The 12,479-nt window shown below is 44.0% G+C and overlaps 1 protein-coding gene across 1 annotated transcript; it reads left to right on the plus strand.

Annotated features, from left to right (window-relative positions):
* The first annotated feature begins 374 nt into the window (after positions 1–374).
* On the plus strand, positions 375–12,142 carry VPS18 (VPS18 core subunit of CORVET and HOPS complexes). The gene is made up of 5 exons (XM_076344604.1): positions 375–519; positions 5,730–5,871; positions 6,054–6,145; positions 6,880–8,750; positions 9,494–12,142. The coding sequence occupies exons 1-5, from the start codon at positions 429–431 to the stop codon at positions 10,220–10,222; spliced, it is 2,925 nt and encodes a 974-aa protein (XP_076200719.1). The 5' UTR covers positions 375–428; the 3' UTR covers positions 10,223–12,142.
* The last annotated feature ends 337 nt before the right edge of the window (positions 12,143–12,479 follow it).

A 12,479-nucleotide genomic window follows, 5' to 3' on the forward strand; every position in this document is an offset into this window, starting at 1 on the left:
GTGATTTGCATGCACATGCCTGCACACGACAGGATAGCAGTGAGTAGAAGCCGCAGGCACCACACAGATGCACAGGGCCTGCAAGCCTTGCTGTGTCTGCACACACCCCAAGACCTAGAAGCAAGGGTATAGGCCGATTAGCCATCTTCAGGGTATTATTAGGGATATGAAGGTCCGGGCTGCGACTACAGGCGTAACTAACAACCGCGGAGCGGAGCCGAGCCGAGCCGAGCCGAGCCGCCCTCCCGACGCCATTTTGAGGCGGGAGAACCCCTTCCCTGAAGTAGGTCCCGCCCCGCGCGCCGGGGGAGCGGGGCGGGGCCCGGCGCAGGCGCAGTACGCCGCCGGGCGGCCACGTGACGCGGGTCAGCTGAGCTTTGGCGGAAGTGGCCGGCGCGGGCCTGGGGTGCTGGTCACCGTTGGCGGCCATGGCCTCCATCCTGGACGAGTACGAAGATTCCCTCTACCGCTCCGCATCCGTGCAGCAGAGCCGCGCCAGCGTGGGCATCCCGCACTCCGGTAGGTGCGCGGCGGCGCCCACGCACCCCTCTGCCCGGGCCGGCCCCCGGGGGCAGCGCGGCCCAGTGGTTACAGCCAGGCCCTTGGGCACATCGTGTTCCCCCCACTGGAGGACTAGGCCCGGTGTCCGGCCGGCTGGAGGCCTGCTCCCACCGTTAGTCCCTCGGCGGGGCCTCCGGTGTGCGGGGAGCCCCGCTGTGGGTTTTCCTGCTGGGAGGGGGAAGGCAAGGTGGCAGCTCATTAGTTGGGGGCGGGGTGGGGAGTAAGACATGACAGGCTGTGGGGAATGTATCCAGTAAAAGAGGTATCGCTGTGTATGTGGCATAACGTTCAGCTGCGATTTGTTTTTCCATCATTTGCTGTGTGAAATGTTTTGACGCAGGGGACGCTCGATTCCTGATGAAGCTCAGGGGTGATGCAGATCATCTTAGCAAAACTGAGGTGCTGGTTATCTGTGGGAGAGCTTCATAAGGCCATACCCCCTCGTGCCGTGAAGTGGGGTGTGGTGGAAACGTGTACATGAAGTGGCATGCCTTCGTAGTCACAAATTATAACCGCACCTCACCACTATTCAGTTCAGAGCTGTGGTAGTTGTGTGAGATCATCTCATCAGCTTGCCTTCTTTTATTTTTTAACTCCTCTGGAACCCAGCTGTTACAGCCACAGTATTCTGGCTGTGTGCACAGTTGTACCTGCACAGTTAGTTTCCTAACCCAGGGGCAGTTTACCAAAGGCTTCATTTTATTTGGAGTGGTTCCCTTAGGCTGACAACATGATGGCAAGGTTACTGCTGAAGAAGATTACCAAGAAAGCAATCTATATCACTGTTAAACTTTTCTGTCAAGGTCTGTGAAGCTTTGGTATAATGTGCTATTCAGGGAGGTGTACAGTCAATTTAAAGTAACAGTGTGATGACCAGTCAGTTGTTTCTTTCATGTGAGAGAAAGCAAACAAATGGCAGGTATATTCCATGATAAATTCAAGTTTTATTAGGCTCAATAACTGTTCCCTATCAGATGCTACCTCACAACATTTTATTGAGTGTGGCAGGGAAACACAGGTTATGAGAGGATTCTGTTCTACCTGGTATTGTCGTGGTAGTACCAGCTGCTGTGCGGAGCTGGCGTTTTTGAGTTACAAGTTTGGAAATGCATGGACACGTTCCTTCAAGTTTTTTCCTCATATAGCGTTGCCCACTGTTAACCTTTGGGGAAACCAGGTTGCGAGGTTTATGTATGCGGTAAGAACTGATGAATTATGTCATACTATGTATGTTATTGAGTATAAATACACAGACAGAATTACTCTGAGTCTAGGTACTGAAGTAGATATGTTCCCTGTGTTTGTTTTAACATGCATAGTTATTTTGTTGTGTAACGTTAGGTAAAGAATAAGTGTCCTGAATAGCTGTTGTACAAAACAGTGTTGGGACAAGTTGTGTTACTGAAAATAAATTTTCAAGGGCTCAGCTTTTCATCTTGACTGCTGCAACACTGTCTTCGGTCATGGCTGTCTTACAGTTGAGAAATCTGTCTGTTTGCTGACAATTGATGTTGGCAAAGGAAGTTTTGGAAACTGCTTAATTGCAAAGGCACAGCCTAATCAGGATTTTAATTATTCTTAAATCAGATTGCACTGGTGATTCTGAGCAAAACTTGGGCTGGTAGAAGTTGTGGGCAATCTGAAGTTTAAGCAAATGGATTTTGGAAAAATATGTAAGTAAATAGTTAACTTCCTGAAAGCAGTCCTAAAGGTTAGGTTGGAAATTTTGGAAGATGTTAAAACTTACTCCTCTGTTTCAGTTAGTTGTTCCCTGTGCTTGTTAAACTGCAGGTGCTGTTTCTCAAAGTTGCAGGTAACCAAGCAGTGACTCTGTTGCCAACCTAAAGTACTGCTGCACTGTAAACTTAAAGTACTGCAGTTCCAGCATGAAAAGACCTACTTTGACCCACTAGACGTGACTGATGTTGGTGAGCTTAGATCTCTGAATAGATTAAAAGCTTTAAGGAAAAACACAGATTTCCCCAGAAATCAGGGTGGGAAATACCACAGTAGAATCTCGCCTGAACAGAAGAGGGACATTGGGGGTCAGGATGACGGAGCGGACTGTTTGAAAGGAATGCATGTTATAAAATAGACATCTCCTTTGTACAGAGAACTGTAAGCTAAAGAAGTGCATCCTTCTCCTGTTATGGACGCTAGCTAAAATCCTCATGTTAGTGATGATGATCCTACAGTTGTTATAATTGTAATGGATATGGTTCTAAAGAGTCCAGAATGCTGGAATCCAATCCACTGGCTTGAACTATGACTGAGTAAAAAAAACCAAACTTACCCCAACTCAAACCCCTACCTGTGTGTAGGTGCTAGCTGCTCCCTTTCCTTCCTGTGTTTGGGTTTCCTTGCTGTCTCAGTCAGCCTTGTTTTGCCTGATGGCAATCTGAAAAAAAATTCAGGATTGCCTGAATGAATGTGAGTTGGCGATCCATTGGTGTGGGGGTTTTTCCCATCAGAGTAATCCTTCCTTTTTATGTATAAAAATATGTATTTATATTTATTGGTTAGCTGTGACATCATATGAATCTGCAGCTTGGGAGTTTTGTCTGCACGGTTTGAACCGCAGTTCATACCAGCAAATTTAAGCCTTGGCATTGCAGCTCCTTAATCTGAAATGAAGAACATCTGTTTTGCTTAACCGGAAAGAACTGGAAGGAATGCACATTTGCATAAGTGGGTAATGTTTAAGATGTGGATCAACGCGTAAGAAAGAAACGTATGTGCTGGGCAAAAGGCTGCCTACTCAGATTGTGGTTGCTTTGTCTGTTCCTGCATGTGCATCTTTCCTCTAAAACAAGAATGCTTTAAAGATCCCGCAGCTGGTCTGGTGTTGAGGCAGAGGCAAGGAGAAGGCGTTGGTACAACAGGCAATTAAAGGATTTGTAGTGTTAGCAGGCTGCTTTCCACTACTACACTGGCCTTTTCAACGGCAACATGGCTGAAATTAGTGTTTTTCAGGATAATTTGGGGGAGGTTATAGGTATTGAGTGTGCTTTGAAGTGGTGCTGTTAGTCCCAGTCTAGAGAGTGTCAGGCCTATGCTCTTTAGAATGGAAGCAGCCTGTTTCCTCTGAGACACAATCCCAGGTTTCTTTTTTCTTTAAGTTTACATCTTCCTAGTTAGCTAATTTGGCCGTGAATGGCCTTACCTTGCTATAGCTCTTTTCGTTTTTAATCGTCCTGTCCAGGCTAACTGCTGCATGGATCTGCTTGCTTTAGAAATCCTTCACTCGCACGTGAAGCAAAGCAGATGGGTTAACCTAGCAATGTATAAATCTGTCTTGCTTTCTAGCTTGAGGTAGTGTGGTCAGACTGAGATCCTCTGCTGTTTTCTTTGTCAGAGGGTTATGTAAGACTTTGTGCGTATGGGAAATTCAGTCATTGGGAAAACCTGTCTCATGGGACAGATGGATGAAACTTTATGATAAGATCTATTTGTGGACGCGCATATGTTCCAGGATTTTGCTAATGAGTATCATCACTTGGTTTTGGTTTTATACAAATGCCTTCTTATTTTGCAGTTCACTGGCATATCTGAGCTCTTTTGTAGTTTTTTGCTTCCTCATAGGAAGTCCATAAAGAGTGCTGTCCTCATTTAGGAATAGAATGGCATGGTCTCTGCAAGTCCCATGTATTTGGGTGCAGAGGTCTACTGTCTTCAGTGAAAACTAAATCTGTCATGCTGCTTCGCTGTGCTGCCACGTGGTGTTACAGGTTCACCTGTCTCAAAAGTTTCAGTTTGCTGACCGCCTGCCTACGGCTGGGCTTTTCCCTTTGTCGTAGCCAAAGGAACGAGTCTTAGAGTTTGAACTGCATCTTGTGCTTTGCCCATCTGCACTGAAGATCATAAGAGGTTTTTAAAGCAATAGATTTCTAAGGTTTTTTAATTTATTTGTTTATTTATTAACATATTTCTGCAGAAGTATGTCACTTCTCTCAAGTCAGACCTTACTTCTCCATTCTCTGCCTTTGCCACCTAGATCTCCTTCATAAGTAATCCCTCAACATGCCTTCCTATGGATGCCACATTTCCCAAGCTGGTTGGGACTAAACTGACTAGCTGAATACTTACTTAGTCGCATGAGGTAACTTGCTGTGGTTGTACACACTCCCATTTTCAGTTTGTTGATTTGTCAGGTTGCTTGGTTGGGCTTAAAACGCAACATGTGTCCCATAGGGTGGCCATGTCTTGTCAAACTTCAACCCTTAACTCTAACCTTAACTTAATTGGGCATTTCTTAGAAGTCAGGCGTGGTTTTCAAAAGGATCTGAGGATTAGGTTATTCTGGCTCCATCTTGGTTTACTGTTTCATGGCAAATCCCAGTCTGAATGAGTTTTGGCTCAGGAAGCAATTTATGCCAAGATTGGAGCATTGATTCAGCAATCACCAGGTCTTGGTTATTGTTTTGGCTCTAATAAGTAGTTTGCATGCCTTCCAGCCACAACTGGAAAGTTGCAATTAGGATAGTGTTATAGGGTTATGGTTAAAAGCAGCATTGTGACCTCCAGCTGTGTTCCGTGCAGCAAATAATCCAACAGTCTTCTCTCTATGATGAAGTCTGCTATGTGAATACAAAAAAACTCAACATGGCTTTAAAAATAGCTTTAGCTTGTGAACGATGGATGTCAAGTATGGTAGCTCATTCCATTCCAACACAGAATAAGAGAGAAATATATTTCAATTAACGCCACAGTGGTCTCTTGGGTAGCTTGTATGGGAGTGTCAAACCAGAGCCCTCTTTGTGTCTTATGTAATACCAGCCATTCTTTCCTGTCTTGAACAAATAAACTGTCAACTAAGAAAAACAAATTACTTTGTGATTCTACTCTCATTTTCAGCTTTTTATGCGGTTTATGTGACGGTTTTGTGGCTTCCCCTGGAATTCTGTGTGCTTTCAAGTTAATGCTTGTGAAGAGTTTGCAGTTCTGTGACAAGACAGCAAAGCGTATTACTACTTTTCTTTCCTAGTATACATATCTACATGAGTGCTGCTCTCTGTGTTCAGGCTCCATGGAGCACACCCCCTTTTCAGTAAAACTTGGAACAGGCGATGATCCTTCTAGTCTTTTAGGTTAGATTTTGATGTAGTGTGGGGTGGTTGTTGTGGGTTTTTGTCTTGTTTTGTTTTTAAGTGTTCATGTTCTTTCTCCAGGATATGTGAATGCACGACTGGAGAAGGAAACACCAATATTTAACAAGCAAAGGATTGATTTTGCTCCTCCAGAGAAAATTAACAGCTTAGTGGTCTCCTCTAACCAGCTCTGTATGAGCCTTGGCAAAGACACCCTTCTCAGGTAATGCTGCCAGAGACCTGAAGTTATTGCTTGTTTTCACCTGCCTTTTTTTTTCTTAAGTTGCTAGAAAACTTACAGTTACAAACTGAGTAAGAAGCCATGAACCCAATATGGAAAACAGTAAGCAATTACGCCTATGTGAGCTTTTGTTGGAGGCATGCTTTCATGGTTTCTCTTTGCAGGATTGATCTTGGGAAGCCAGATGAACCTAATCAGGTAGAGGTGGGACGCAAAGATGAAGCCAAAGTCTACAAGATGTTTTTGGACCACACAGGTGAGGCAATGGACTGTGTATATTTACAGACAGTGGTTGGCAGCAGATGCAATTGAATGTGCATAACAAGTACTGGTGAAGGAGTTCTCCTTATTGACAGAACACAAAGAGAACAGGTGGTTCTTCTGTGGGCAGGACTCCATTGCCCAGGGGCCCTGCCTACTGATTTGCCCCTGTGCTATTAGAAAACACTGGCTTGTTGTGTGTATGTTGTTGCTTTTGAACTCTCTGAAATGAACACATGCAATTAGGCTGTTCTGAGCACGGCTGCTAAAACCAATGAAATCTTTGCAGTCACCCTGTGCTGTATGTGTTTATATAAGAATTTTTAAAAAGGACTGTAAAAACATCTGCAGCTCACTGTAGCCTTGACTGATTTTTAAAAAACAAAACAAAAGTTTGGAAAGAGATGCTCATATCTGTCACCAACTGCCAGGGATAGGAGAGAATTCTGGGAACTGTTTGTCCTTAGAACACTTAGTGAAACAGAAGAATACCGTCTCGCTGAAGCATCTGGGACTAGTAATTTAAGTTTGCAACATATGGACTACCATTCTGATCCAGTATGGAAATCCCCCACATTCCTATGAACGCCTGGGAAAGTCTTGGATTAAGTATGTTGATATTGGAGCTTATCAAATGTGAGGATTCGAAGCCTCAGGAATTTGGCTTGCTTAGGCACAGTCTTAATTTCTTCTCTCCTTCTCCTTCCCATACCCCTCTCCTGTTGGCAGGCTCTCATCTCCTGATTGCTCTGAACACCAGTGAATGCCTTTACCTGAACAGAAGCGTTCAGAAAGTGCGAGCACTCTCCCGCTGGAAAGGCCACTTGATTGAAAGTGTGGGCTGGAACAAATTTCTTGGTTCAGAGACCAACACTGGGCCTATCCTGGTGGGGACAGCCCAGGGGCAGATCTACGAAGCTGAAATCTCTGTCAGTGAGGGAAGCCTCTTCAGCACTAATCCTGACCAGTACTTCCGACAGGTCTACACTCTGGAGGAGGAATCAGGACCTGCCCCAGTTTGCTGCTTGGAGATTGAACGAGGGATAGAAGGGAAATTTTTTATTATAGCCACCACTCGAAAGAGACTCTTCCAGTTTGTTGGCAAAATGCCTGAAGGGACAGAGCAGCAAGGCTTCAGCTCCATATTTGCTATGCATGCTGACCATTTGCCCAGCTTCCGGGAGTTTCCAGCCAGCTTTGGTTTCAGTGAGATAGCCTTTTACACCCCAAAACTGCGCTCCAACCCACGCTCCTTTGCCTGGATGATGGGAAATGGTGTTTTATACGGTACATTGGATTATAGCCGTCCTGATTCAATTTTGAGTGATGAACGGGTCTGGGTTTATCCTTCTGATATTGACATAACTGTGAACAAGCCAATATCCATTGTACTTACCCAGTTCCACTTCCTGTTGCTGCTGCCTGATCGGGTGAAGGCTGTATGCACTCTGAATGGGCAGGTTGTTTTTCAAGATCTGTTCCTGGAGAAGTTTGGCTTACTGACACGCATGATCAAAGATCCCACAGTCCAGCAGATATGGATCCACACTGAGAAAGTAGTGTTCCGCTACCATGTCCAGCGGGAATCTAGAGATGTGTGGAAGATGTATATGAATATGAACAAATTTGATTTAGCCAAAGAGTATTGTAAAGACCGTCCAGAGTGCCTAGATATTGTGCTGGCAAAAGAGGCAGAGCACTGCTTCCAAAACAAGAGGTATCTAGATAGTGCCAAATGTTATGCGCTGACCCAGAACTACTTTGAGGAAATTGCCCTTAAGTTCATTGAAGCCAAGCAAGAAGAGGCCCTGATGGAGTTTCTGATTAAGAAGCTAAGTAACCTAAAGCCTTCTGAGAAAACACAGACAACTCTGCTGACCACGTGGTTAACGGAGCTGTACCTGAACTGGCTAGGTATATTGGAAGGAGATCCCTCACAGCGAAATCTCTATTTGGATACACGTGAGAAGTTTCGCACTTTCCTGAGCAGTCCAAAAAACAAAGACTGTCTATTTAATAACCGGGCATCTATTTATGAGCTGTTGGCAAGCCATGGGGACACAGAGCACATGGTCTACTTCGCAGTCATCATGCAAGACTACGAGCGCGTAGTAGCTCACCACTGCCAGCATGATGAGTACGATGAAGCTCTAAATGTGCTGTCCAGGCACAGAGATGAGAAGCTGTTCTACAAGTTCTCTCCAGTCCTCATCCAGCATATTCCCAAGAAGGTAGTTGATGCTTGGATTTCTATGGGCTCTAGGCTGGATGCCAGGAACCTTATTCCAGCCCTTGTTAACTATAGCCAGAGTGCCAGCACCCAGCAGATCAATGAAGCCATTAGATATATGGAGTTCTGTGTCTATCAGTTGGAGGAAACCCAGCAAGCCATTCACAACTACCTGTTGTCTCTTTATGCTTTGTGTCGGCCGGACTCGCTGCTATCATACCTGGAGCAAGCAGGAACCAACCCAAACAGGATCCACTATGACCTGAAGTATGCATTGCGCCTGTGTGCAGAGCATGGGCACAACCATGCATGTGTCCATATTTACAAAGTGATGGAATTATATGAGGAGGCTGTGGATCTTGCCTTACAGGTATGTGTGTGTCTGTGCATGCATGCTATGATATATAGGAATGTAGCTTGTTCAAGTTATCTTGAACAACCAAGCATTGAGAGGAACTGGACGGACTCATCAGTACAGGAGTTGTGCAGCTAAGTCTAGGAAGAAAGACCTGTCTCTGTTAACATACTTCTGTGCTTTCACAATTGTTTTAAGTAGACAGCTGACTGTGACAAGCCATAATTAAGGGTAGGGGCATGGAAAGTACAAGGGGAAGTACTGTCTGTCTTAAGCTCAGTCTCTAAAATAAAATACCTTTAACATCTCTGCATTTATGCAAGACTTGTATAGCTATTGTTCAGGATTCTAATTACTTCCTATTCCTAGCTATGATAGTCATCTCAGAAGAATGCCTTTGTCAGCTTAGTCTGACCTTCAGGGAGATGTTGGAATATTTTCTATTGGCATTGCTATGTCTTTGCTGAAATGTGTGGTCAGCAAAGATACTGTAACATGGATTTGTCCTTATTGTAGTGCTGGGCTTTGTTGTTCTCTGCTGGGTAGCAAGCAAATCTCCAGGGAGTAATACTGGTGGAGAGGAGAGGTGTTTGACATGTAAATAAGGAGCAGGTCAGTAGTGCAGCCCTAGGCAATGAGAGAGAGCAATAGAAGTTTTCTATTAATGCCTCCTATAATGGACAGCAGGCTTTGAAGCTGAATGGTGGATAAATGAAGAGGGAAGCTTAACTCAGTTTCCTTGTTTGTGCAACTTCTAGGTGGATGTTGATCTTGCCAAGTCCTGTGCAGATCTCCCTGAAGATGATGAGGAACTCCGGAAGAAGCTCTGGTTGAAGATTGCTCGCCATGTTGTTCAGGAAGAGAAGGATGTCAAAAAGGCAATGGCCTGCCTCTCCAGCTGTGCCCTGCTGAAGATTGAAGACGTCCTGCCATTCTTTCCAGACTTTGTCACTATTGACCATTTCAAGGAGGCAATCTGTAACTCCCTGGAGGACTACAACAAACACATTGAGGAGCTTAAAAGGGAGATGGAGGAAGCCACACAGAGTGCCAAGAGAATCCGAGAGGACATCCAGGAAATGAGGAATAAGTATGGCTCTGTGGAGCCTCAGGAAAAATGTGCTGCATGTGACTTTCCACTTCTAAACCGCCCTTTTTACCTTTTCCTGTGTGGTCACATGTTTCACTATGACTGTCTCCTCCAAGCAGTTTTCCCAAACCTTCCTGCCTATAAGCAGGCAAAACTTGAAGATCTTCAGAAGAAGCTGGCAGCTACCAGTCAGCCTTCCAAGAGCCACCATCGTCCCAAGGACGCAGATACCATTAGCTTGGGGAAGGGGCAGCAGAGCCGGGAACAGATCAAAGCTGACATTGATGACATTGTGGCGGCTGAATGTGTGTACTGTGGTGAGCTGATGATCCGGTCCATTGACAAACCTTTTATTGATCCCCAAAAGTATGAAGAGGAGATGCAAAGCTGGCTGTAGTTTTCCAAATCTGCAACTGTCAATGCACCAGAGTGGTTTTGTTCACAGCTTGTGAAACTTCTGTGGTGGGAATATAACCTCCAGAAGCAGGAACACAGTGGCTCCTGTGGAACTCTAAGGAAAGAGTAGTGAGGTCTTGTTTTCAGGATTACAGTAAACTAGTCTTGAAAATGGGGAGCTATAGCTATGGCTGTCTAAGAACTTGAACAATAGTTAGTGCTAACCTACTGGAATATTTTTTAGCAGATATTTGCTGCTTGCAGTTCTTCTGAGGTTCTCAGTGTGAAGCTAATGGAGTGCCTTGTTGTCCAGAAGGAATTGGGAACAGCCTATGACTTCTCTTCCTTGTTGTGGGGTATTTGTTTTGGTGAAGACAAGCTTAAAGGGAAAGGTAGTGAGGAACACTAAGCAGTGTAGTCTTCATTCATCACTTTCAAAGCTAGAATTGTCTTCTGTTTCCTTTTTGCTGAGAGTCTGTAACCACATACATGGAAAGAACATGAAAGGACAAATGCTCTTGCATATATATTTTGTAAACATCATGCTAGACAAATATATGTTTCTACACAATGTAATATAAGAATGTGTATAATTTTCAAGCAGGAGTGTCTCATAATACACTTAAGTCATTTGCCTGCAATTCAAGGTGTATAATTCTCTTTCCCACAAGCTTTATGGACAAGCCCATACATATGAATTTTCTCTAGGTACTCTTCACTTTTTTTCTGGCAATACTTCCTAGCCTGTTCACCCCTTCTTCCCTCTCTCCATCCTATTTCTACTATGACTGTCTTTGCATAGTGGGTCTTGGTTTTGTCTTCACCCCAAACCAAAATTGATATATGCAGTAGTAATCTTTCAATTGATACTGTGCAAGCAGGAACGCAGCCCATTTGTATTGTCCTGCTGTGGTCCTCTTCAAGCTGCACCTGAGCACTAGACTAGAGATCTAGTCATAGGTTCCCTCAAAGGTAGACTGCAGAAAAGTTCTGTTGGTATGAAATTTGCTTTGCCATTTGAAGCCAGTACCTTGTGACCAGGCAGTCTTTTGCCTTCCTGACAGTATTTGATACTTTCTGGAGATGGCTGCACGTCGATACTTCTGTCTATTGCTCAGACTTGGAAAATTCTTCCCAGAAGGTGGCGATCACTACATTGTGGGTGAGGGAACAAAAAGTTTTCCTTAGCGATTTAGCAAGGGTTCCTTGTTTGATTTTTGAAGAAACTAAAATTTTAATGAAGTTCCGCTGTTTGGGGTGAATCACAAAGGTAGTAATTGGCAAAAGAATGGAATGGTCTAAATGAAAAATTATGATTCCTGTAATTAAGGCAATAGAAAATACTGTCTTCTGAAAAACCTCTTCAGTTCTTTCACTTGCATGTATGTGCTTGTCTTGAGTACCTCTCTCAATTTGCTAGTCACTTACCCTGTTCATAGCGTTGTAGAAATGGGTCTTCACATCATTGAAAGGGAATATAAATTGGTTTCCTCAAGGAGCTGACCTAAGAATTTTGATAACTGTTCAGAGCTCCAGAAGAATATCCATGCTTTTGTTGGGAGCTTCAGCCTGGAATGAATGAATTTTATCTGTGGAAAATGACACGAGTAATAAAAAACAGAGCTGACAGTGGGAAGACCTGAGGTTTTGAAATCCTCTTTTCATTGTTGGAGCCATGGGATAGGCAGTCTCATTACCACCTGGTAGTGTTTGTTGCTGGCTTATCAGAAACCACTGTTACAGTGGTTCCATTAAGCAGTGATTCAGAAACCCCACATACTGTAGTTTTCTTTGGCTCTGGATAGCCTTTTGCTATCCAGAATGAGTATAAATAAGTCGATGGGTCTGCCAGAAGAATTTGTGATGAAAACTAAATGTGATGTCTTTTAAAGTTCAGCATTAAACCTGTTATAACTGGCCACTCCTGAATCATCATCTTTTCATGTAAGCAGTGTGATATTTAAGGTTGTATATGTCATTATAAAGCAACAGTAGCCCCCCCACCCAAACCAGTTTCTGGTCGAAGGCAAGTGGCTGTTTTTCTGCCCTTCAGCAGAAACATGAGTAGCAGCTCATTGTGATGCAGGGACTAATTTCAAGTTATTTATTTTCTTTGAAACGTTCTTAGTACTTGTTCCATCTCTTTACTTTTGGGTTTTTACGGGATGCTTTCTTGGTATATTAGAATTACTATAGTCCTCCATTCTTTTCCTATTAGTGCTACAGAACAGTTGCATTGCTAAATGTTTCTGTTGTGC

This window comes from Aptenodytes patagonicus, chromosome 7 (genome assembly GCF_965638725.1).
Source record: "Aptenodytes patagonicus chromosome 7, bAptPat1.pri.cur, whole genome shotgun sequence".
Lineage (NCBI taxonomy): Eukaryota > Metazoa > Chordata > Aves > Sphenisciformes > Spheniscidae > Aptenodytes > Aptenodytes patagonicus.